This window comes from Myotis daubentonii, chromosome 14 (assembly GCF_963259705.1).
Source record: "Myotis daubentonii chromosome 14, mMyoDau2.1, whole genome shotgun sequence".
NCBI classification, from domain to species: domain Eukaryota; kingdom Metazoa; phylum Chordata; class Mammalia; order Chiroptera; family Vespertilionidae; genus Myotis; species Myotis daubentonii.
This window is the reverse complement of record NC_081853.1, coordinates 50,431,514-50,456,821: the sequence shown is the minus strand read 5'-3', so window position 1 is coordinate 50,456,821 and position 25,308 is coordinate 50,431,514. Positions and strand designations below refer to the sequence as shown.

General features: G+C 53.7%; 1 protein-coding gene across 1 annotated transcript; it reads left to right on the top strand.

Annotated features, from left to right (window-relative positions):
- The first annotated feature begins 1,238 nt into the window (after positions 1-1,238).
- Positions 1,239-7,259, top strand: CLEC3B (C-type lectin domain family 3 member B). The gene is made up of 3 exons (XM_059664336.1): positions 1,239-1,632; positions 4,476-4,574; positions 6,706-7,259. The coding sequence occupies exons 1-3, from the start codon at positions 1,314-1,316 to the stop codon at positions 7,104-7,106; spliced, it is 819 nt and encodes a 272-aa protein (XP_059520319.1). The 5' UTR covers positions 1,239-1,313; the 3' UTR covers positions 7,107-7,259.
- The last annotated feature ends 18,049 nt before the right edge of the window (positions 7,260-25,308 follow it).

Genomic DNA, 25,308 nt, shown 5'->3' with positions numbered 1-25,308 from the left:
TTTCATGCTGTTTGGGCTGACGTGGGTGGGGTGGCCAGAGGGTGTTTTCTATAACTCAGACTTCCAACAGTTTGGAGGAAAAAAAACAACAGGAACTTGAAAGCTCAAATGGGCCTTTTAGAGCTCTCTCCTGATTTCCCTGCCTCTGTGCCTGGTTAGAAAGATCATTCTTTGTGCAGGAAAATTGGTATAAAAAGGGGGGGGGGTGTGCGTTAGTGCAGGGACATTTCCCTGAGGGTGGGTCACTCATGAACATTAGCCCCAGGTCATCTCCAGGCTGAAGCTACCCCTGCCTGCTGCCCCTCTGCTGGAGAGGCCTGGGGGATGGTGCCAGCACAGCGATCCTTCACACGGGAGGATGAAATCCACAGACTCTCCGGGGCTGTTGGTGAATCCATTGCGGGCGGCCACTGCGAGCTGCTGTTTTTTTAAAATATCTACGTATATAAAAGCCCAGTGACTGAACGGTGGAACTACCAGAACAACCGTTAACCAGTTGCCATGACGTGCACTCACCACCAGTGGACAGATGCTCAACGCAGGAGCTGCCCCCTGGTCATCAGTGCACTCCCACAGTGGGAGCACCACTCGGCTGACCAGGATGAGCGGTGCTCCCACAGTGGGCGGATCACCACAGGCCATGCCCCCACCAGTGCATGAATCCATGCACCAGGCCTCTAGTATATATATATATTATTGATTTTTTACAAAGAGGAAGAGAGAGGGCTAGAGAGTTAGAAACATCAATGAGAGAGAAACACCGATCAGCTGCCTCCTGCACGCCCCCTACTAGGAATGTGCCCGCAACCAAGGTACATGCCCTTGACCGGAATCGAACCTGGGACCCTTGAGTCCGCAGGTCGACGCTCTATCCGCTGAGCCAAACCGGTTAGGGCTGCGAGCTGCCATTTTGATGCTCAAACCCCTGACTTCAGCCCTTGGACCCAAATCCAAGCTGGTTCTGTGTCCTGCTGGCACGTCCCCCTCTTCCTTAAGCACTTCATCCTAACGAACACCCCGAATGCACATCCCTAATGCAGGGTCACTGTTCTGGGACCGCCCTGCTTACTTTAAATACTGGTGCTGCTCCCAACATCTGAGCAGCTTGGGTAAGTCCTTCAACCTCACTGAGCCTCAGTTTCTGCAACTGTAAAATGGGGAGATGGCAGGACTTCCCTCCTGTTGCTGTTGGGAAGCCTCTCTGGGCAAATTCCAGGGAAGGGCGCGACTCCGCACCTGCCCTGGGTGTGAGCTCTGAACTCTATCGTGTGTTTTTCAGAATCCTAGAAAATATTTTAGAAGGCAGGGCCGGAATGCCGGGGGCTGTTCCCTGGGAGGCGAGGCTCTGCAGCTCCCAGCCTTCCCCCTTCGCAGGCGTTCCGTTTTGTTTTGCTCGGGTGCGCCCACAGCCAAGTCTGGGAGGGTTTCCTGGACAGAGGTCCTCGCGGCAGCTGCTGAAGCTGTGCAGCCCTGGTCACAGCGCCACTGCTCTCTGCCCCAGGCGCACTGCAGGCAGCAGCAGCATGGAGCTTTGGGGCGCCTACCTGCTCCTCTGCCTCTTCTCCCTCCTGACCCAGGTCACCGCCGAGCCACCGTCCCCCAAGGTCAAGAAGGCTGCAAACGCCAAGAAAGGTAAGGAGGGGGACAGGGCACCTCTCCATCTTCCGGGGAGCTGGCCGCCCTCTCCTTCGCTGGGTCCTTGGGCCCATTTTCCTTCTGGGTGAGTCCGGAGAACGCTAGTGAAGCCTCTGGGGCCTGGGAGTGCTCTCCATAGCAGGGGCGGCTGCCAGAAAGAACTGACTCTCACAGTCAGAAAGAACCTTCCAGATCATCAGATCCACTTCTCTCCCCCTCGATGTTTTAAAGAAATCAAACTTTTTGCTCAGCCGTCTGGAGATGCTCAGCCCTCACCGGAGAGAGCCAATGGCTCTGCTTTGCAAGCTCCGAACCTCAGGTTTCTCAGCTCTGAAGTGGGGACCTGGCCTTTGCCCCAAGGGTTGTCATGAGGATCTGATGATACAAAGCTTATAAAGTGCCAGGCACATAGAGTATACTTGATGCAGAAGGCTGGCAGGAATAAGTTAATTCTTGGTTCCACAGCGTATCCCAGCCTTGAAACTCAGACCAGGACACCAGAAGCAGCTTTTCTCCCTCTGTCGCCCCTGGGGCTTGGGGTGTCTTTGGGTCACCTTGGCTGCGGCAAGGCCTGCCCTGGGAGCCTTGCCCGCAGTGAAGTCACTTGGAGCTGTGTTGAGACAACACCAGTGAAGTGCCATGGCAATGGACGGGGCTGTCGCCCCCGCAGGGCTCAGAGGCGGGGAGAGTTCCAGGCGCGCCAGGTCCGAGAGCACAGAAAACACGAAGCAGGGAGGGGCGTGTGGGCACCCTCAGGCCCCCCTCGGAGCCTCCTCTGTCCGTGGCCAGTGGCCAGTGGCCGTGGATAGTGGCGTATGTACGTAAAGGTACATCTGGATTAGAGAGACCCACGGGGGGGGGGGGGGTGACAGACAGAACGGGCCGAGCTGATGGAAATAATCCCAAGGTTCCATTTATAAAGCGAGCAAAGAATAGTTCAAAATGGAATGGGTGGTGTGCTGGCCTGTGTTTTGAGAAAGAAATTTATAGGAAAAATCCTATTGTGCATGTGTAGAATTTTTCTGGAAGCCTTTATAAGAGTAACAGTGATTACCTCGGGGAAGGAAAGCTGGTCGGTCAGCCAGAGGCGAGGTTCACAGGGAGGCTCAGGCGGCGGGAACTCCAGGGGCCACGTGGCCACATCCGGCCCAGGAGCTCAGGTCGGCAGGATGGCCTCACAGGGGTCACAGGTCCTTAGCACAGAAGCTGGAGGACAACCATTTCAATCACACATCCAGACTCTGAGCCTCAGAGACAGCGTTGGGGCGAGGGCCTCCTGACTCCTGACCCCGAGCGGTAGGGACCCCTCCTCCCACACCTTCCTCGGGTGGAGCACTGCTAACACCTTCTCCTGGGCCGGTCCCTGGAGCGTGCCTTGCACACACACACACACATTACAGAAAGGCACCCACCCCATGTGTGATCTGACCCAGCACAACCAAGGGCAAGGCTTAGGCCTGGATTCGCGCCCCCGTGTGTCCCCTGAGCTGAGTGCCCTTGTGTAGCGCCCAACTTGTGCCACCTCACTTGGCACCCTGTGCTGGTGCGCCATGTGACCGGGGACAGAGCTGCTGCGGACTGGCTGAGGCAGAGTCCCGGGTGAGGCACACACACCCGCCAGGCTCCTTCCCCAGCCCCAAACCCGCCCTTTTTGGCCTTGCTCATCCGGGTGTCACTTTCCTCATATCTCATAAGTTGCAACACAAACTTCTGTGCACACAAGGGTGGTTTTGCTTGCATCTGTTTCCTGCCATTCCCCTGCCAATACATCTGATGGATGGACAGAGGCTCTGGCCTCACCCCTCATGACTGTGGACTTCATGCAGGCCCAGCCAAATGGACCATGGAAGCCCTTTCCCACCCCCACCCCAAGCTGAGCGCAGCTTTCTTAAAGTCCCTGGGATTTCAGGAAGACGGGTCCACCCACAGAGCTCTCCACTTACACACACGGAGCAGGACCTCTCGCTCACCAGCTCCCTGCAGGGCCTGGGGCTCACGTTAGGAGTCTGTGCTGTCAGAGGCGGGGAAGATCAAGCTCAGAGCCGTGTGGCCTGCATTCAGGCAGCCCTGCCAGCTGCTGGCTCTGCCATCTTGGGCGGGTTGCTTCAGTCTGGCCTCAGTTTGCTGTCCGTGAAGCGGTGGTGCAGAAACATTGCCCAGCTCACAGGGCTGACGGCAAGCCCAGCACTGTTCACACGCTTTATTTCTCCTAGTCTCTCGTTTTCTGCGGAGTCCTCTCAGGTGGGGCTGCTAGCTTCCCATTTTACAGATGAGGGAACTGAGTTCAGAGAGGCCGAGCACTGAATTCATGCTCCAGGTCACGCGCATCCCTGTGACCTCCGAGGCCACGCGCCCCTTTACCTGTGCCACCACGCTCGGTCCCGGGCTGGATCTGTGTCTTATTCCTCCTGCCTGGAGAGGGGAACCTGGGAGGTCTCTAGGGCCCCAGCCCTGCTTCCTGTGCTCCGTTCTCTTCGGAGCTGGGAGGGTGGCTGGATGGTCGGGGCTCACGGAAGACTCTGCCTGCACCCCCAGCCCAGCCCCTGCCAATCCCAACACCACAGGAACCCCAGCAATGTCCCTGAGCAAACGCCACACAGGTCTCACCTCAGCAAGAGCAAGTGACAGGTGCCCCTGGCGGAGGCAAAACCTGAGCGAATACTTACACTGTCACCAGCGGACAGACAAAGCATACACCCAGAGGTCAGGTCGAGGGAGTCCTTTCCCCTTGTCCCTGATGGTTGGTAGACGGAGTCTCCCCCGTCCCTCTGCCCTGCCGATCCCTACTGCCTTCCTCCCACGTGCATCATCATCTCCACGCCCTCCTGACTCCCTCCTAGATGTTGTGAGCCCGAAGATGCTTGAGGAGCTCAAGAGCCAGCTGGAGAGCCTGGCCCAGGAGGTGGCCCTGCTGAAGGAGCAGCAGGCCCTGCAGACGGGTGAGTGTGGTGGCGGCCTTTCCGGGCAGCGGTGGGCCAGAGAGAAGGGCTCAGGCAGGCAGGCAGGCAGCTGTGCGCCCGAGACCTCCAGCCAGCACCCCGCTGGCTCCGTTGGGCCAGCCCCATAGGCCAGGGCACCTGGTGCTCGGAGGCCCCCTGGTGTGTCCCCAGTGGACAAAATCTCTCCCACAGAATCCATCATCACCCACCGGAAGCGGGACCCCTGCAGCGCTCTGTGGAGCAGAGGTGGCACCACCCTAACCGGTCCTGGGAGACCCTCCACTCAGCCAGGCCCTGCAGCCGTGGGGGGCGTCGGCTTCACCCCCTGTGTGTCAGCAGCTTTGCTGACGCTGTCACTCTTTTTTGTTTTTTAATACGTTTTTATTGATTTCAGAGAGGAAGGGAGAGGGAAGAGAAAGATAGAAACATCAATGATCAGAACCATTGATTGGCTGCCTCCTGCACGCCCCACACTGGAGATCGAGCCTGCAACCCAGGCATGTGCCCTGACAGAGAATTGAACCAGTGACCTCCTGGTTCATAGGTTGACACTCAACTACTGAGCCACACCGGCCAGGCCATCGACTCATTCTTCACAGAAAACCCACGCAATGGGCCTATTGTTATAACCCCGCCTCCATTTTCTACCCAGCAGCTGAGTCCCCTCCCCTGCTGCCTCCTCAGAAACCTCCAAATCCTTTTCACTGGGCAGTTTTCACACATCCTCTCCCTCTCAGATCTTTTCTTTCAGCATCCACACTGCCATCCTTCTGTCCCTCTGCTGTGCCACACTCTGTCCCTCTACCACAGGGCCTTTGCACATGCTGTTCTGGCGGCCTGAACTTCTCTGACAAGAGCCACGTAATAAATACCTCCAGCATCACCATCTCAAAGTCTCTAATCCCTCTTCTCAATCAGGCTCCTCAGTTAAAAGCTCTCACAGAATGATGTTCTTTCCTTTATCTCATTTATGGCAATTTGTAATGTTATATTCATGTGTTGATTTATGTCTACACTATGAGCCCCAGGGACATAGCAGCCAAGTTTGCTTCTGGTTGCCCTTGTCTCTCCCGCCCCCCTGCCCAGCACAGTGCCTGCCACATATCAACACTCCATAAATCTCTGCTAAGGGAGGACAAACACAGGACTCTGGACAACATGCTTAACCTGGCCGGTGGGGAAAGGGGGGCTCTAGGAAGGAAATGTCTACCATGTTTTGGCTTCAAGTAATAGAAAACCTAAGGGTAGCTTAAACAACAAGAGAATCTGGAATTAGCTCGTTCCTGCACTGGAGACAGACAAGGAGTGGGGCGTGGGAAGGGGTGCTGGCTGGATCAGCCACAGTGTCTGCATGAGCACAGTGCCACCCTGGGCCTCATTTCCTCACTGTAAAGTGGACGGGGTGGGGATGTAGGCGCAGGAAAGCTCCAAGGTCTCTCTCATGTCTAAGCTTTGTGCTTGTGCAAAGTCCTGATAACCCAGGTGCCACCTTCCCCTGAGGTGAGGGCAGGTGGTGGGGACCTCCCCGCACAAAGCCCATGGCCCGTGGGAATCCCAAGAGCCCCTCTTCTCCGCTGAGTCCCAGGTGGTCACGGTCTCTGGGCCTCCTTGGGGACCTTCTCCCTCTCACCGTCCTTTCCACCACCACCACCTGCAGATCCCCTTGTCTGTAGCCCACCCAAAGCATACCGCTCTGTTGACCTAGCCAGAGTTGAGGGGTTAGGGGAGCAACCCTCCTCCTGGCATCTGCCCCTTTTCTCCGCCCCGCCCCCCCACAATCAGCAACCACATGTGAGGTCCCCATTCAGCCAGCCTCTGCCAGACACACGGAGGCAGAGGTGACCTTGCCAGGGCCCTGCTCCCAGAAGCCTCCATACTTTCACGCAGGGCACTCACTGGCACCCTTCCAGGAGGAGGAGGGAGATACAGAGGGGCTGCCAGCAGAGGGCGCCGCAGGAGCAAAGGGCTGATGGCCAGCCCAGCACTGCTCTCAGGCTTCGTCTTCGTCTAGTTTTCTGCATGAACCCAGGGGGTCACGACTAGGGCACAGCCACAGAATATTAGCGGGGACGGGCAGTGGGCGCTCCGGCTCGGGGACCGGGACCTTGGTGACGGCCCTCTCCCCTCCCAGTCTGCCTGAAGGGCACCAAGGTGCACATGAAGTGCTTCCTGGCCGTCGCCCAGGCCAAGACCTTCCACGAGGCCAGCGAGGACTGCATCTCGCGCGGGGGCACGCTGGGCACCCCGCAGACGGGCTCGGAGAACGACGCGATGTTCGAGTACCTGCGGCAGAGCGTGGGCAGCGAGGCCGAGATCTGGCTGGGCCTCAACGACATGGCAGCAGAGGGCGACTGGGTGGACATGACCGGTGCCCGCATCGCCTACAAGAACTGGGAGACCGAGATCACGGCGCAGCCGGACGGGGGCAAGGCCGAGAACTGCGCCACCCTGGCCGGCGCGGCCAACGGCAAGTGGTTCGACAAGCGATGCCGCGACAAGCTGCCCTACATCTGCCAGTTCGCCATCGTGTAGCCTGGGGACCCCGAGGGAGGACGGGGGGGGGGGGGAGCGGGTTCGTGGGGGCCACAGGGAGCTGTGGGGACCTTCCAGCCTTGGACCCCTGCTCGCAGATGCCCTGCAGTGCTTGGAGCCTATTTTGCAAATAAAGTCGGTGCAGCTTTTGGAGAGTGGCTGGGTCCATGCGGGGTGCTGGGGCGGGGCGTGTGAAGGCAGCTGGACACGCGAGTGGATGCTGGAGAGGAGGGCTTCAGGGAGGGAGGAGGAAGAGAACCCTGGCGGCTGCTGCCTTTTTCTTGTAATAACTTTTATTTTTCGTATCATTTCCTACATACAGAAAAGTTGCAGCCATTCCTGTGTGCCCTTCAATTCGATTCTCCAGACATTAACATTTCCCCTTATTCTCTTTACCCTTTTATTTTTTCCGAACCATTGGGCAGTACATTGCAGGCATGATGTTCCCTACCCCCGAATATTTGAGTGTGTTCCGGAAAGCAAGGACATTTTCTTGCATCTGTTGTCAAGGTGGGGAATGAACACTCTCCGGTGTGTCATCTAAGTCGCAGCCAGCGTTCAGATCCCCAGGCCTCTCTCTGAACTCCGCTTCTCCGTGTTGGACTCCAGCATCCCCTCCCCAACCTCAGGGCGGGGAGACCCCCACACTCCCTTTCTGGGGTGTACTTATATGCTGAGTCCTGCTGGGGGTGGGCGGGAGCAGAGGCTGCCACGGTGGGATCAGCACCCCCCTCCTTGCCCAACACACTGAGGGCGGGGGGGGAGGGGGGAGGATTCCAGAAGCCAAATATGACCATTGCCAGGGTTGCCCGATGGGTGTGTCCCTGTTCTTCCCACTCCTCACAGAAGTCCCCAAGTTAACAAAAGCAGCTGCTACTCGTTGAGCCACCATATCGCAGGCAATTTAAGTATGTCATCTTATTTAATCTTACCCACTGAGGACAAGATGTCTTATTATCCCCATCCCCTAGAGAAGGACGTTGAGGCTCAAGGAAGTTAAGTGACTTCCTTTGGTCACACAGCTCGTAAGTAGCACAGCCAGGATTGAACCCAGGGCTGATTACAAGGGCCTTGGCCTTCCTACCACCACTCTAATGCTTGCTTCATGTCCTGGAATGTTCCCGAAATAAAATAGACGTGGCCTAGCGATCCCTAGAGGCTATTGGCCAGCTCTTGGCCTGACCTGGCCCTTCCGGTCCCGTAGGCTCAGCTCTAATGACACCTTCTATGGGAAGCCTTCCTTATCCCACTGGCCACGGCACTGGCCACTGTCTGGGCTTCTCTAGCACCTTGTTCGGCGTGGTTGTCTTTTGGAGTGTCTCGCCTTCGGTGATAAATTGGTGACAGTGTGATTTGATCCATGGTAGTGGGTGGGCCGGCTGAGGCAGCATACTTCTGGCCGGTCTGCTTGGCATTGTCACAGAAAGAGTCTCACGTAATTGCTCAATTATGGGAAGAGGTAATGAGGTCCATTTTAGGTGCAGAAACTCAGGCTCAGAGGGTGATGTGACTCGTTCAAGAAGGCCCAGCAAAGAGGCAATGCTGACACTCAGATCTCGGTCTAGAATCTGAGCCTTGGGCTCTTTTTAGCACACGCAGCCATCGACCAGGAAGTAGGTGGCCAGAGGTTCCCAAGGTTCCTGAGGTGGGTGGCTGCAGGCAAGAGTGTGAGGACGCGGCACTGGGACGCCCGGTTGGCCAAACAGCGAGAGTTACTCACTTCCAGCAGCAGGTGGCAGTATGGGCAAGAGAATGGTTACCCATCTTGGCTCAGCTGCCAGCTCTTAATTTGGGACACCTGTGGACTTCGAGCTGGGGTACGCCTGTCCTGGGATTTTTATTTTAAATTCCGATGTTTTGTTCACCACGGACTTTTTTGCATTAATTTTTATTTTTACAAATATCTCATTCAAGCATTATGTATCATGATTACTGAGGTTTATTTTTGTGCTTCCTTTAATTTTATACCCCAGGTGAGTGTGTCACTCACTTCACTAGTCCCGGCCCTGGATCAGAGGCACAAAATTAGGAGAATTTTCCAGGGTGTATATGAACAATGATAAGGAATCAGTTTCTAGATCGTCAACTTCTGTGTTGCTCCACTAGGTTGAGGCCTCTTTCACAGTCACCCTTTCCCTCTTTGCCTTGGTGTGTTGCCTTCGCAACAATTTGAAATATTGGTGTAGGTGTCGAAGAAGCAGAGACTGGGGGAACACTCCTTTTGCAAGGGTTCCAATAGAGGGCACTTTGACCTGTCCCCGAGGAGGTCAAGTGGTAAGAGACGTCACTCTTCAGTCCCACCAACTTATCTGATCAACGTTTCTCAACATTTACAGCTCTAAAAGTGAAAACTTGAATTATTGATGCAGAACTCTGCTTCATTTTATGATGTATGAACCAATTAAAAAAGAAAAATCCATGTTTATAAAAATAGACACTAGACCTGTGATGTTTTGCTCAGCTGTGTGCTAACAGTGAATGGGTTGAGAGAATGCTGGCAAAATGTTTGAAGAGCACTGGCCTAAACCCTTCCTCTGAAAACAATGTATTTGAAAGGTGAGTAGCTCTCGCCCTGGCCGGGTAGCTCAGTTGGTTGGAGCATCGCCGGATACATCAAAGCTGTGAGTTCGATCCTCAATCAGGGCACATACAAGAATCAACCAATGAATGCATAAATAAGTAGAACAACAGATCTCTCTCTCTCTCCCTCATCAATAAAAATAAAGCCACACACAAAGAAAGAAGATGTCCCTCCACTGATGTGTCCTTGATGCCTTAAACCTCCCCAGTGGTTCTCAACCTTCTGGCCCTTTAAATACAGTTCCTCACGTTGTGACCCAACCATAAAATTATTTTTGTTGCTACTTCATAACTGTAATGTTGCTACTGTTATGAATCGTAATGTAAATATCTGATATGCAGGTTGGTCTTAGGCGACCCCTGTGAAAGGGTCATTTGACCGCCAAAGGGGTCGTGACCCACAGGTTGAGAACCGCTGCTTTAGGCATTTTTCTTCCTTTGATTTTGGCTTTGCTAAGAGAACATGGAGATATTAATAAAATGAGCAATGTGTATGCTCCCAATGTGTGCTGGACCAGACCCAGAAGGCCCTTACCTTGTCCTGACAATAACCCAGAAATTATCTCATTTAATACTCATAATAACCTAAGAGACAGGGATTACTAAACCGATTTTATAATTGAGGACGAGGTAGAGAGAGGTTAATTTTTCAAAGAACACCCATCGATGGGGCTGGAATTCCATCATAGGTCTATTGAGTTCCAAAGCCCATATCCCATCTCTTATATACATTAAATCCTTGAAGCTTGAAAGTTTCCAGATGCTTCCTGATGTGTGAAAGGTTTGTAAAAGGGAGTTGATAGTGGTGTGTATTGGTGTGTATAGTACTTGTGATTGGTGGCAGGGGCTCCTGTAAAAACACATTTTTTCCTTCCAGATTTTCTAGGGCTATTTCTGAAGCCTGATGCTAGGTTCTGTGTCGCCTGCCTTTCATGGGTGACTCATTTATGAGCATCGTTTATGAATCTTTCAAGCTAAAAATCATGGCACAGCCTACAAAACAACGAGCCAGTTTCCCCACTAGAATGCACTGGCGTGTCGTGCAATGTGAGGACACAGCCAGCGAGAAACATCTCCAAGGTCAATGCCATCTTCAGGCGAAAGAACAGGCGCACGGGGAGGCTGAGTGGCCAGTGAGGGGAAGCAGAGTTTGCCAAAATATGCCTCTTGGGAACATGGGTTATTTTAAGCTGTTTTTTAAAAAACATATTTTATTATTTACAGAATGGAAGAGAGAGGGATAGAGAGTCAGAAACATCGATGAGAGAGAAACATCAATCAGCTCCTGCACACTCCCCACTGGGGATGTGCCCGCAACCAAGGTACATGCCCTTGACCGGAATCAAACCTGGGACCCTTCAGTCCGCAGGCAGATGCTCTATCCACTGAGCCAAACCGGTTAGGGCTATTTTAAGCTGTTTTTTTTTTTTTTTAAAGGCTCTCCCCACACTTCAAGGAATTCATCTAGAAAAGCTTGCCTAAAGAAAGGGAGCATCACCTTAGCATCAAAATATGACCTAAGTGTAGCAGACGGGGAAGAACCTAGAAGGGCTCCCCTCTGTGTCCCGCTGGTGTGCCAGATGCTCGCTCTCGCTCTTCTACCTGTGAACTGCCCACCGTCCTCGGCAGTCCCAGACCCTGGCCTCCCTCTTAGTCCAGAATGTTATATATAGGCCTCAACCGCCCCATTTGTCCTGGAGTCCCATATTCTCAGGGAACTCACCTACATACCTATGTAAGGAACTCTCCCCATTGATTATTAAGTTTGTCCTGCAAGGTTTCAGCTTGCACAGTTGTTTTTCAAGTCCCCAAACGACTGTGACTGTGGAGAGTGGCTACAGTGTTTGGGCAGGTTCAAGCTTCAAACTAATGAGAGCGTGTTGGTCCTCTCGTGGCAAAGCCACGTGCAAGTCCTCGCTTGGAGGGCAAAGTCCTCCCAGCACAATTGTAGCCAAAGGCTACGGCTGTAAGCTTGACCTTCTGGTCCGAACCTGTAGCCCCACGTGCCTGAATGATGTGGGCTTGATAGATTTCAGGTGCATGTAACTGAGTAGGTTCAAAACCCACTAGAAGGTTGTAAACATCTTAACCACGCCCTTACTTTCCCTCCTGGAAACTGGCTATAAAATAAAGACTCGGCTTGTAGTCCGTGGCGCTGTCTCTCCATCAGAGAGGGCAGCATCCCAGCCAGACCCGGCTTTCTTCTCTTTTCTCAATCCTTCCCGGCCCCCCCCTCAGGCTCACCGAACCTGGCTGCGCCGGCTCGGCACATGTGACTCCTGTATTGACAGAGACATGGGAATGATCAGCGGGCATTCCGAGGCCGGCCAGGAGCACCGAGGGGCAGAAGGGCCAGGGGCACCACGGAAAGCCCTCTCTGGTGGAGGACGCAGCCACACACAGTGTGTGGCCCGGAGCACAGAGCTGTGTATGCCCAGCCTCCAGAGCCTGCAGGTGCTCCCGCTGGGTGAGCCCAGTTGGAAGGCAGCTCGCAGCAGGTCCAGACGATGCCATCTAGGATCCCTGTCAGCGCCTAGCTGTCTCACTGTCTACTGACCACACCCTCCTCCCTTCCCTTGACATAAAAGATGCCTGAATTTGGGGCTTTCTTAAGAGGGACCTGAGGATTAGTTCTCCCATCTTCTCAGTTGGCACCTTCCCAATCAATAAACCTTTCCTAATTCCAAACACTGACGTATTGTTGGCCTTTCGAAGCATTAGGCGCTCGAACCTTGTACCTGTAACGGTCCCTGCCCCTGGGCGTCTCCCCTCTAAGCCCATTTAAGCCAGCCATGCTGCCTGACTCCTTGTAAGGGGACGGAGAGAATCAGCAGGGCAGTTTCTCTTCCTCAGCACTACCGACGACCTGGGCAGGATCGTTTTCTGTTCCGGGGGCTCCTCTGTGCTTTGTAAGATGTTTAGGAGCACCTTGGCCTCTACCCACTAGGCGCCAGCTGTGACAGCTAGAATGTCTGCAGACAGCCCCGGCCATGTGGCTCCATTGGTTGGAGCACCGAGCTGTACACCAAAAGGTGGCGGGTTCGATCCTTGGTCGGGGCACATGTGGAGGCAACCTGCCGATGTTTCTCTCTCAATTTAAAAAAATATTTTTAACATTAAAAAAAAATGCAGAAATTACCAAACATTCCCTGGTGAAGCAAAATCGACCCCCACTTTTACCCCCCTGTTGAGAAGTTGAGAAACAGCTAGGGCCAGGGGCCTGTGAAGCCGGAACAGGAAGTGCAAAAAGTATTGGTTGAGACAGACTTTGATGTTTTAAATTCCAAATCGGCCATTTCACATGCCTTACAAAGAAACCATATTTCCCAAGCCAAAATTCAGGACACATGACTTAACAGAGTTTGATTTTTTTAATCTCCTCTATGAATTGATTTATTCACCAGCAGTATACAGCTCCCATTACTTTTGTATAGGGTTTTCCTTCCCCCACCCTTTTTTAATCCTCACCTGAGGATATTTTTTTCATTGAGTTTTAAGGGGAGTGGGAGGGAGGGAGGGAGGGAAACAATGATTTTTAGAGAGTGTGGAAGGGAGGAAGGGGAGGAGGGAGGGAAACATCAATGTGGGAGAGAAACATCGTTTGGTTGCCTCCTGCGTGCACCCCAAGCAAGGCCAGGGATCGAACCTGCAACTCAGGAACCGGGCCCTTTGGTCTGAGGGACGCTCTAACCGATGAGCACCACCGGCCAGGGCTCTCTTCCCCCTTGTATCCTCCACAGGCGTTTCCCTTAATAAAATTCTTGCATGTCTAATCCCCTCTTGGCTCTGCTTCTAGGAAAACTTGAGCTGGTTCGAAGACTCAAAGCGAGTGGTACCAGCAGTTGAATCGGGGCTGGGAGGGAGGTGCTCAGATGCTCTGAGGAAACCTGCTGCAAGGAGCAGAGTTGACTGACAGCTCGGCGGCCACCCCGCCCGCCCGGCTACTGGGGACACAGGCCAGCCTTTCCCTGTTAGCGCCTGGGCAATGACCGAGCAAGGCAGGCGCATCCGAGCTGCACCACGCCTGCCCACCCGCCCGCCAGCCCAGCTGCACTAGGTGCCTCCCCAGTGGCCAGGACAAGGTTTTCTCAGAATTGCACTGCCCTCTGAGGTTCTTCTGCCCAGTCCCTCTCTCCCGTCTCTTCATTCAGATGCTCCCGGCCGTTGATTCTCCCAGTTCTTCCCCAATAAATCTCTTGCACTTCAAATCCCATTTTGCTGCCTGCAACATTACATCCAAGGTAGTAAGATAGTCGTATTACTTAAAGTCGGGACGGACCAGAAAATTGCACTGACCGGTCACACTACCTATGTTTCCCAAGAGAGTGGCTTGTGAGGATTATCTATATTAAGAACGGCCACTTCTTATTGCCTTCCCCACCCCAGTCCCTGGAATTTCCTCCAATAATTCAGAAGCGACCTGCACACCAATGTGATCCCAATTCCTCTTCCCCTCCCCCCCCCAACACCCCCCAGCCCCAGTATGGCTTCGGAATTCCACTGGATCCACTCAGTGACAACTGTGAATCCTCTGAGCTAAGATGCTATTTCACCCCCACCCCCCAAACAAATCCCCCCATTCTGGCCCATCCCTCCTCCCCCCCCCTCCTCTCCCGGTGTGAGGACCCTCATCACCCCACCATGAAGGCATGAGACTGGGACGCAGAGAGGCGGGCTGAGGGTAAGGCTTTGCCTCTGTAGTGAGAACGAGAAAAGCAGCCCTGGCCAGGTGCTCACAGCGGGCCGCTGCGTTCTCCTGCTGATCAGAAGCCCATCTCGCCGATCCCGATCCCCCAGCATCAGACGAGGGTGGGCAAAACGAGACCGTTCCGTAATCACGTCTGAGCACAGGCCAAAACGGGGCCACTGCGCCCCGCATCTATCACTGCCCACCCCCAGCAACGACGGGTGACGGCTGTCTCTACCAACCACGGCTCTAGCTCTGTGGCTTTCATCTGACCCCCTTGTAGACAGAAACCCAGAGCAAAGCCCTGCTTTCTCTGAAGTTCCCCTCGTAGCCCTTAACGCAGCGCGAGTCCCAGGAGGAGTCCTCAAACACCCTGCACCGAGATGCTCAGGGGTCCTCATGGAGACACGTGTAGCAGCTTCCTCGTCGCCACAAAGCAGCCAGCCCAGCTTCGTCCCAGGTGGTCTCTGGCTACAGGGCACAGACAGGGGCCTGTCTGAGTCCAGCTTCCCCCTCTGTCTCTGGGGCGCTGGATCCAACCTATGAAAGAAAAAGAAAAGAAATGAAAGGCGAGACAATGGCAAGTATGCACAGCTGAGTCTCGAGCTCGAATGCTGACTCTGGTGGCTCTATGACCTCGAACCATGCATGCAAAGTGGAAATACACTTAACCTTCACAGGGCTGCCACGGAAGTTCTAACCCAGGCCGGGATGAGAAGGGCCCATGCCCAATGGCTGGCACACAAAGGCACCTGCTGGAGGTGGGAGGACCAGGCAAGTGGAGGGAAGGACAGAGAGGGCAGGCATCTCTATGATTCTTTAAGAATAGCAACCTAGCCCGCTGGGGTGGCTCAGTGGTTGTGGACCTATGAACCAGGAGGTCACGGTTCCATTCCGGGTCAGGGCACATGCCCAGGTTACAGGCTTGATCCCCAGTGTGTGTGTGTGTGTGGGGGGGGGGGGGGTGTAGGAGGCAGCCAATCAATGATTCTCTTTCATCACTGATGTTCTATGTTCTACCTCTCTCTCTCCCTCTCCCTTCCTCTCTGAAATCTATATATATGTTTATATATATTTTTTAAAGGAAAAAAGAATAGCAACCTAGTATTTTCTCGCCTGAAGGGAGAGGAAACCCATACCAAAGCCCCCCAGGAACACAAAGAAGGGAAAAGGAGGCTGGAAGGGCCCCTGTGCTGACCTGGGCCAGGGGCCAGAGCAGCGGGGAGGCTGTGGGAGGCCCGTGGCTGGGCGGCCTTTCAGCCACGCTGTCGCCGTCACCCTGCTAACAGGTCTAGCTGTCCGCTCTAGGGGGGCCCAGCAGGGGAAATAACGCTCCAAAGGAAAACGCTCAGAGCCGGGACTCGGCGTCTGAGAACAACACCTGCTGGCCCCGCGGTGAGGGGTCCGCCAGGCGCCCGCCTGACCAGCCCTTGGCGGGGTCTCCCAGGGTCAGCGGGCTGCGCTCACTCCATCGGGGGTCCCGGCGGTTTCTTTTCTCTCACGCCGGGGGCCTCCGACCTGGTTTTAATGGGGTTGATTTTGCGCCCCGATGCGGCCCGAGGTTCTGCACTTCTACCCGCAGGCCTGTGTGGGAGGCCCCTCGGGGCGCGGGCGAGGCCGGGCCCCCAGCCGCGCCTCTGCAGGCTGCACCCTGAGCCCAGCACCGGCCCTGCTTCTCCGCTGCTGTGCAAGCAGGGGGGGCGCCCCGGCGGAGGGGTCCTGGCTCCCAGCGCGAGACCAACCGCACCAACCGCCCCTCCGGATCCCCGACTCTGCGGTGGCCCCCCCCCCCCCGCCCTGGCCCTGGCCCTGGCCCTGGGGGGCGGGCTCCCCCTTCTCCAAGCCTCAAGGCTCTTTCTCCCCCTCTGGGCTCCTCAGTTGTCCTCCCCTTGGGCCGTTTGAAACCACGTGGCTTGGCATTGGGGGACGGGGGGGGGGGGGCAGGGGACAGGGGACAGGGGACAGGGGACATGGGGACTCCGGCTCTTGCTTCACATGCGCCAGGATAAGAGCTTGACCTTGTACAGGAGAAAGGTCTGGAGGGAGGGATTGGGGCCGAGGTAACCCAGGACCCTCGGGTGGGGGTTTCTGCTGTTGTCATTTGGGGGTGGGGGGGGCAGCCCTCGGCGATGTCTGGGAAGGAGGCGCCCCTTATTTAATGGTCCCTGTAGTAGGGGCCCTTTCATGGGAATTTGCTGGAAGAATTTGACCGACCAAGGAGGTACAGCTCATGGACCCCCTGTTCCTTTCCTCTCGTTACCACTAACCCCACACCGTAGGGTGGCTCACTCCGGGGCCAGGACAGTGTGTGTCCTGCAGAAGCTCGTCCCTGGCACAGCCATTATCTTCGAATCCCTCTTCCTGGCGCTTTGGGTCCTCAAAGAACTTGGGGAAGGGGGACCTGGAAAAAGTCAATTCAGAAACGTGAGATGAACTAAAGCATCCTGGACGTGCCTGTCCTCTCTGCCCCAAACGCTGGGTATGATGAGACGGATCACGGACATCCCAGAGTGGCCCTGGCTGGGGTGGCTCAATGGTTAGAGTGCCAGCCTGCTCACCTCGGGGTCGTGGGTTTCATTCCTGGTCAAGGGCACGCACCTGATTGGGGCATGTGCGGGAGGCAAGCAAAGATGTGTCTCTCAGACATCTTTCTTTCTTGTCCCGTCCTCCTTTCCCTCCCTTCCACTCTATCTTACAAAAAAAAGCAATGGGAAAAATCTCCAGTGAGGATTAAAAAAAAAAAAAAGAATATCCCAGAGTGTCACCCAACCCAACTGAGCCTGTTTGCTTCTTTGTATTCCTGGATGGTTCCCTCTCCCCTTCAGGTGAGAGAACATTAGGTTGCTATTCTTAAAGAAATAGTAGTTCTCTCTGCAGAGGTTTGGAATCCAGATTAAACCTTGAGGTGAGCCTGTCTCTTACCGGCTCACAATCTCTAACCTTCTAGCTGCTGACATGATAGAGTGGGTGGCTTTCTTTCCCAGTATCCAAAATGAAAGTTATTAGTTAAAGAATAATAGTGATAAATCATTGCAATATGTTTTAATTGGCTTAGAGATTAATGTAGCTTGTTTGCTAAATAACTTCCAATGTGGTCTGTTGCCTAGGGAACAGGGCTAGGAACAAAAGCTCAGAATTGGGCAAACTGAATACAAATTGGCAAAGAGCCTTCATCACATTTTATTACTGCTCCTCCAGGCACAGCCCCACATTCATGCTTCTACTTGTTTAAAAGTGTCATAGCAGCTCGAGAAAGCATGCCGGGCTTGCTGAATGGATGAGTGGTTGCCACCACCTAAGGTCTGCAATCTCGGCCCTCCTCCCCTGCCACCCGGGTCTGAACCCTCCTACCCTCCCACCCATGAATGAACCCTCCCTCACAGCACTTTCCATGGCAACTTCTCCAATTAGCCTTAGCACAATGTCTTGCACACAGTAGGTGTTCAAGAAGAGTGAATTGAAATAACGGAACTGAATTGGACACCCCGCAGAACAAATACCACACTGTTCAGTGCTGCCCACACTCACAGACCAAAGCAGATGTGATGCTATGTTCCATTATCACGCAACCCTTGGCAAGAATCTGACGACAGAAACATCTTGATCTATCCGTGCTTGCAGCATCTGTAGCAAGTGTAAATTTTTCTCTTAAAAATCATGTCTCTGGCCTGGAGGAAATAAATTTGAATGACTGTTTTTTAAACACCAAAGACAAAGACTTTATTACAGGAGCTTGTTATCCATGTTATTTATGGGAAACATAATTGAAAACACAACTACATCCCGGGCATACCAGAGTGACTTGACACTAGACTAGACATTATTTAAAAGGTATGAGCCATTTTTATCTTCACATATTGGAAGTATCTCTGTTGCCAGTGTTTCTCAAAGAGATTATTTGCAGAAATTTCACTGGGTTGCCTTTCAAGAGGTGGCGAGGAAGATTTCTGGAGAGATCTAACCCCTGACTGTAAGAATCACATCTGACAGACACATTTCCCCATCATCCTTTCTTCAGCTGGGCCTCAGTTTCCTCATCTGTAAAATGAGCGGGTTGGTCACTAGATAACCTTTAACATTCTTTCTACGTCTAAATTTTCAAAAGCCTTTGCTTTTTGCCAGCTGAAATGAAGGGCAGTTGGTCAGTTAATACCGACGTATGAATCCATGTTACTTTTTGTTCGTAAAGGTGATTATGTGAGGAATGGCTTCTGCTGCCACTGGTATCCTGAAGTATTTTCTTTACCAGTGTTTGCATTTCAAGTAGAAACTGAAAATGGCAGGGAATCGAAGTCTAGCCTCTGCAAACCAGTCACTGCTTAGAATGAATCAGACTATTTAAAAAATACAGGAAATCCTGGTTGTTTTTCTTCTATCAGTTTTATTGAGGTGTAATTTACATACAAGAAAATGCACCCGCCCTAATCGGTTTGGCTCAGCGGATAGAGCATCGGCCTGGGGACTGAAGGGTCCCAGGTTCGATTCCAGTCAAGGGCATGTACCCGGGTTGCCAGCACATCCCCAGTAGGGGGCGTGCAAAAGGCAGCTGAATCGATGTTTCTCTCATCGATGTTTCTAACTATCACTCTCCCTCTCCCTTCCTCTCTGTAAAAAATCAAAGTATATTTTTTTTAAAAAAAGAAAGAAAATGCACCCATTCTTTAGTCAGTTTTGACAAATGTTTACCCCCAATAGAACCTACCACCTCCATCACGACACAGAACATTTCCATCACCCAGAAAGTTCCCTCACGCCCTTACATGGCAGTCCTCAACAGACTGGGTCTTCAGTAGACATCCCTTCGCATCCCAGTGTCTGACTTTGCTGGGGACAAAGAGGACAACACAAAGGCCAGGTGTCTGCATTCAGAGGGCTTACACGCTCGTGCTGGCGGGTAAGCAGGTCTTCAGCTAGCACAGCCCCAGTTGAAGGAACTCGGCCTCTGCTACTGGATGCGGAGACAAGACTCTCTCTAAACCTTTGGGGGGTGCCCCACATGGGGGCGTCCCTCATCCCTCAGTGTCCCCAGCCCTTCCCTGAGCCGGTCTTGGTTGTCTCCCCTCCCTCCAATCCTTTCTTTGGAACAGATTGGCCTTCCAACAGGATGGGGAAGTCCCTGCTGTGTCTCCTGCAGCCCAACGCCAATGACGTCTTCTTCTGTCCCATTCCTTCCTGGCAACCGTGCGGGGAGCCCATCAGGAGCTCTGAGTGGGTGACCGTGAGGAGCAGAATTGCTGAGCGCTTCAGAATCATGTTGTTCTCGTTCTCTGGAAGGCGGTAGCTTGTTTTAGAAAAAACACTTAGCCCGCAAGGCTTATTTATTTTTCTGGAGATCATCATCTATAGTAAAAGTATACCCAGTGGGGAAAATGATGGTAGACTGAGAGGGCAAAGTTAAGACACAAAACTGGCTCATGTCCTCCAAGCAGTAAAACCATATTCTCTTTTCTGTGGGACAGAGTGCATTTGCATCTCTACCTGACAAAATCATTTGCAACTTGTCAATTTTCTACAAAAGAACATGTACCCCGACCGCGTCTAGTTCCCCGCCAATGGTAAGCCCACCAAAGGTCTCATTTCCCTCGAGCTCCGACTGAGCTGGAAGGGAGCTTCTTAGACGATGCTCTGGGAGACTCGGAAAGGACAGCGGCTGTCTTTTTGCCTGACTTTCAGGTTTTGGGTCATTTCTCTTAACGGGATTGATCGACCTCTTGCAAAATACCAGCCAACCCTGATCGGACGAAAGGGACAGGGGCCCGTCGAGCTGTTGCCGCTGATGGCACTGCTGTCATAGGAATCCTCTCTTCCCCGAGGCTTCCCCTCAGTACAGTCTGATGGACGAGGTATTTCTTGCAGCTCCCTCGTTGGTGTTATCAAGTGACAAAATTAGTACAATTTAGTACCGAGTTTGATGTCCTTTAATCAAGGGAAAACAATCCATGGACCGGGGAGTGTAGTGGCTCACTAGCAGCAGAGGACTCTTCCTGAGGGATTCAGGGCAGGAACGAGTTTTCCAGAGTGTTTTGGACAGGTTCAAGCCTCGGACCGAGGAGAGGGCACAGTCCTCTCATGGCCACGTGCAAGTCCCAGCTTGGAGGGCAGAGCCCTCCCAGCACAATTATAGCCAACAGCTGTGGTTGTGAGCTTGAACCTATGGTCCGAACACGTGGCCCCACGTGCCTGAGTGATGTGGGCGTGATAGAGTTCAGGTGCATGTAGTTGAGTAGGATTGAAACCCACGAGAATGTTATAAACATCTTGATCACGCCCCTACTTTGCCTCGTGGCATCTGCTATAAAATAAAGACACAGCTTGCGGGCGCTGTCTCTCCATTAGAGAAGCAGCGCCCCACCGAGACCCGGCTTTCATTCTCTTGTCTGTCTTTTCTCAATCCTCCCCCCCCCACCCCCCCCAGGGTCACTGAACCAGGCTGAGCTGGCCTGGCCCATAAGGCGCCCTGGGGCTGAGTATGCCATGGCCGTGCCGGCTCGCCACACGGAGTGTTGGAGAGACCCGTGGAAACAGGGCACGTTGGCTAGGAGGTGGGGATTTCCTTAGAGGGCGAGCAGGTCCTGTTCTCTGGGGTAAGGTGAGCTAGCTAACGCTGAGTTGGAGGATTATGATGGGGGTATGCTAGGTTTCCTCAACAATGAGGCGTTTCCCGTAAGTGCAGGCTGACTTAGGTTTAGATTTGTGACGCAGGCCGGGCCACAGGGGCGGCCTCCCTTTTGTGGGTCCCAATGAGTGTCTTTCTGAAAAGGAAAGACCCATTGCTAAGAATGCTCAGCTTCCCGGGAAACTGGGGCTCTCAGAATCAAAAGACTGATTCATTCTCCTTTGGCAACTTTAGATTGAGTTTTTTGACTCATTGGTGGTTTTCCTTATAGGAGAAGCTTCTAAGCAAAAGAGGGGGAACAGGCCTGATGCTGAGTCATAGTAATCCCTACACAAAGGCCCCAGCGAAGGCTGCCCTAAAGCTCCGGGGGCCTGTGCCATCGGGAGCACGAAATACCGAGTGAAAGATCCGCAGCCACTGCACCGTCTCATCAACTCCCTTGGGGAAGCAGGAGGCTGGAGTTGGCCCCATCAGCCTGCCAGGTTCTTGCTGCAGGGCCGTAGGCAGAAGTCACACATTTTGTGTTTCTTGATTTAAATGAAAAGAAGGAAGATACATCCTGCTGTACTATTCTCGGGGGGGGGGGGGGCGTTTATAAGGGCCAAATCAATTTAGAATTTGTTGAGTTGGTACGTGCCAGGCACAATGCTGCCTGTGGGACCAACTGAGACACTTGTCTTGCAACTCAAAAGAAAAGGTATAACCCGGCGGGTGTGGCTCAGTGGTTGAGGGTCGACCCATGAACCAGGAGGTCACGGTTCAATTCCAGGTCAGAGCACATGCCCAGGTTGAGGGCTTGATCCCCAGTGTGGGGCGTGCAGGAGGCAGCCGATCAATGATTCTCATCATTGATGTTTCTATCTCTCCCTCTCCCTTCCTCTCTGAAATCAATAAAAATACATTTAAAAAAATAAAATAGCCGAGGCCGGTTTGGCTCAGTGGATGGAGCATCGGCCTGCGGACTGAGGGGTCCCGGGTTCAATTCTGGTCAGGGGCGTGTACCTGGGTTGCGGGCACATCCCCAGTGGGAGATGTGCGGGAGGCAGCTGATCGATGTTTCTCTCATCATCGATGTTTCTGACTCTCTATCTCTCTCCCTTCCTCTCTGTGAAGGGTCAATAAAATATATTTTTAAAAAAATAAATTAAATAAAGAGAAGGTATATTAGGTGACAATTATTAGGATCAAAGACTCATGACAATTAGCCTGCAGGCTGGCCCTGGGGGCTGCAGCCCCCAGGGGTGTGGGTGGGGGAGCAGTGCTGGTAGAGGGTTGAAGGGCTGTCCTGAGGTGGAAGGTGGGGAAAGAGACTTAACCCAGAAATAGCAAAGGATTCCGCCTCTGCCTCCTGCTCAGCCTGCAAACCAGCTCCCAACAGGCTACCCTGCAGGTGGCTGGCAGCCAAGCAATTAGTGCCGTGTGAAAAGAAAGGATTGGGAATAGAATTGCTCCCTGCTGGTCTCCTGAGACCCAGGGAGCCAGCTCAGGTCCAAAGTCCCCGCTGGGTCCAAGTCCCAGGCCGAGTGGCTCCTCCACTCACCCCCAAGGGGCTGTAGACATGGATTACGGCTAAAAATATATTTCCTCCTCAAATTACAAAACAACCATAAAATGATTTTCTGAGTAGCCCTTCCCACTGGCAGGCGTTTCTCCCTGAGCTCCAGGGAGCAGCCGGAACCCCTCACCACCCCAGTCCCTAGGATTAGGGGACCGGTGGGTGTGGATCAGGCCTGCTTATGGCCGGCAGGTGGTGTGTGGGTTCCTGACCTTGTACAGGAGAGAGCTCACAACTCGAATCCAGGTGACTTCGAGAGTTCAGTTTATTACAGCTGGGGACGGTGAAGCAAGGAAGGACTTAGGATGGAAGCAGCCACGGGAGCGAGATGAGGCTGCCTTGGCTCATGGGAAGCCAGAGAAAAGGGGCCTTGGGGTCAGGTTCATGGGTTTAGCCTGGGACGAGCTGCAGCGGCCCATTGCTCCCTGGTTGCAAGTCTCCTGGGACCCCCAGAGTTTAGGAGATGCCGACTGTGGGGAAAGATGAGGGGGAAGGGAAAGGCAGGAGCTTGTGGGGTTTGCCTTTATAGAATCTTTTTGTTCTCTTCAGAGCGCAAACCTTGACTCCAAGAAATGCACTTTGTTCCTTATTACTCTGTTTCGGGTAACACTTTCCTCCCAGGCTGGGGAAGAGGCTGTCGGGGCTCTACCTTGTAACTCACGGAATCGGCCAGAGGCAAGGAGGGGGCCAGCGGGGCTGAGGTGGAGGCTCACGCCTCTGAAGCCCCAAAGCAGCCGGGGATCCCAAAACAAGAGCAGCTGGCTTGGCTGAGGGTACTTTGGACAGAGAGGAAACCACGCAGGTGTAAAGTATGACCCCCTCTTTTGGGGGGCAGGAGTCCCTCAGAGGCATGGTCTGAAGGCCGGGGGGGCTGGGCAGCGCACACTCCTGGGGAGGAGCTGCCTCCACAAAGCCCAGAGGTGGCACAGGTGGGGGTACCCGGGGGATGTGAGTGGGAAACCCTCCAGGCAGTGAAAATGTGCGGCTGGCACCCAGGTAGCTATCAGCCAGGACGTGTAGCGTTAGTGGAACCCCATGGGGCAGTGGCAGAGATAAAAGGCGAGAGGCCCTAAGACTGAAGCTTGGGGATCAAGTAAAGGATCCGGGACAAGGGGCAGTAAGGGGGGATGTGGCCCAGAGGCGAACATGGTCAGTGCTGTCCGAGGCCTTAGACGCTGGGCTCTGATCTTCCCAGCCCCGCTGTAGTGTACTAAAGGCGGCTGCAGTCCAGCGCCGTGGCTCAGTGGTTGAGGTCATGGTTGATTCCCGGTCAGGGCACATGCCGGAGTTGTGGGCTCGACCCCCCAGTGTGGGGCGTGCAGGAGGCAGCCGATCAATGATTCTCTCATCATTGATGTTTCTCTCCGAAATCAATACAAATACTTAAAAATTAATTTTAAAGAAAGGCAGCTGAGCTACAAATTCTTTCACCCCTCTCCCACAGGACGTGGCGGCTTTGCTTCCTCCCATTAAGCCTGGGCGGGCTGACTGATGTGCCCACAGACTAAAGACCCCCATAGACTAAATACCGGCAGCTCCGACTCCCTAAAGCTGGGAACACTTGCCCTTAGAAGCCAGCCACCCCGCTGTGAATCCCCTTAACGCGGTCCAAGGATGAGGAACCTTAGCTCACATCACATTCGTGAGCTGAGGTTTGGGGTGGTCATACAGCAACATCCATCCTCCTCTCCCAGGGCCTGGTGGGTGGTGGGGGCCCACCTGGAGCTCCCCTCTCCCACCACCCTCCCTTTGCTTCTGCTCTGGTGGCTGGTGACCTGCACTGGGCTTATAGCTCAAGTGCAGTTAGCACCGAGGGTGCCCCCAGGACTCTATGGGGGTCAGGTTTGGGGAGTGGCCACACACAGCTGCTCACCGTGGCCTCAGCAAGAACAGGACAGGACAAGCTCTGGCCTCTGAGTGACCCACAGGCAGCCACAGCCCAGCTTCCTGTAGTGGCATCTGCTGAGCCCATGTGAGCCTGCCCCAGGGAACCGGGGACAAACAGCCAAAGCATTTAAACAACCTGATGCCCTTTTGTTGTTCTTGTTCATTTGTTTATTTAAAAAAGTGTAGGAAATACAATGCTACTTAAAAAGTATAACAAATAAATTATTCCCAGTTAAGCATTGGGCGGGTCCCTTCCAGGAGGCGTATCTTCAGAACACGTGAGATCCACCAGAGGTCTCGGGAGACAGCGAGTCGGCCTGCAGTGTGGCGCTCTCTGTTAGAAGGAAATGGCCAAGGGGGCCCCTTGCCATTCAAGGGGATGTGTGTGATGACAGCCACACTTTGGGGCAGAAGGCAGAGCACCAACCCAGCAAACCAGGAGGGAAGGGAAGGTAGGGAATGGAGGGCCAGGGCTCCACCGGTGATTTTTAAACAACGATGCGATTTCAGTGGAGGGAAGGAAGCCACACCTTTGCTCCGGCCTTTCATGACAGGGATTGTCAGCATCTCAGGTTGGGAGGCCCAGGCCGGGGGGTGTGGGGGGAGGACATGGGGGACGGGGGACTGTGCAGGAGCCAGCCTTTCAGAAGAGAAAGGTGCCATAGGCCGAGTAGCGCTGAGGGCACAATGAAACACACACACAGACACACCACACTCCTCCTTTTGGAAAGAGTTCAAGAGGCCTTAGAATGCACACCACTAGGGAGATCACAAAACTCCTTTTCATGGAGGCAAAGTAGCACATGAACAAGTCCAGCTGCCGCTTGGACAAGTCCAAGGTGAATTCCCTGAACTCGAGGAAGTGCACTCACTTTTT

Bases quoted from the DNA above. Each gene is read 5' to 3' on its own strand.
- CLEC3B (XM_059664336.1), top strand. From the start codon at position 1,314: ATGCCGGGGGCTGTTCCCTGGGAGGCGAGGCTCTGCAGCTCCCAGCCT. The intron at 1,633-4,475 runs GTAAGGAGGGGG...ACTCCCTCCTAG, and splicing joins GGCTGCAAACGCCAAGAAAG to ATGTTGTGAGCCCGAAGATG. The intron at 4,575-6,705 runs GTGAGTGTGGTG...CTCCCCTCCCAG, and splicing joins GCAGCAGGCCCTGCAGACGG to TCTGCCTGAAGGGCACCAAG.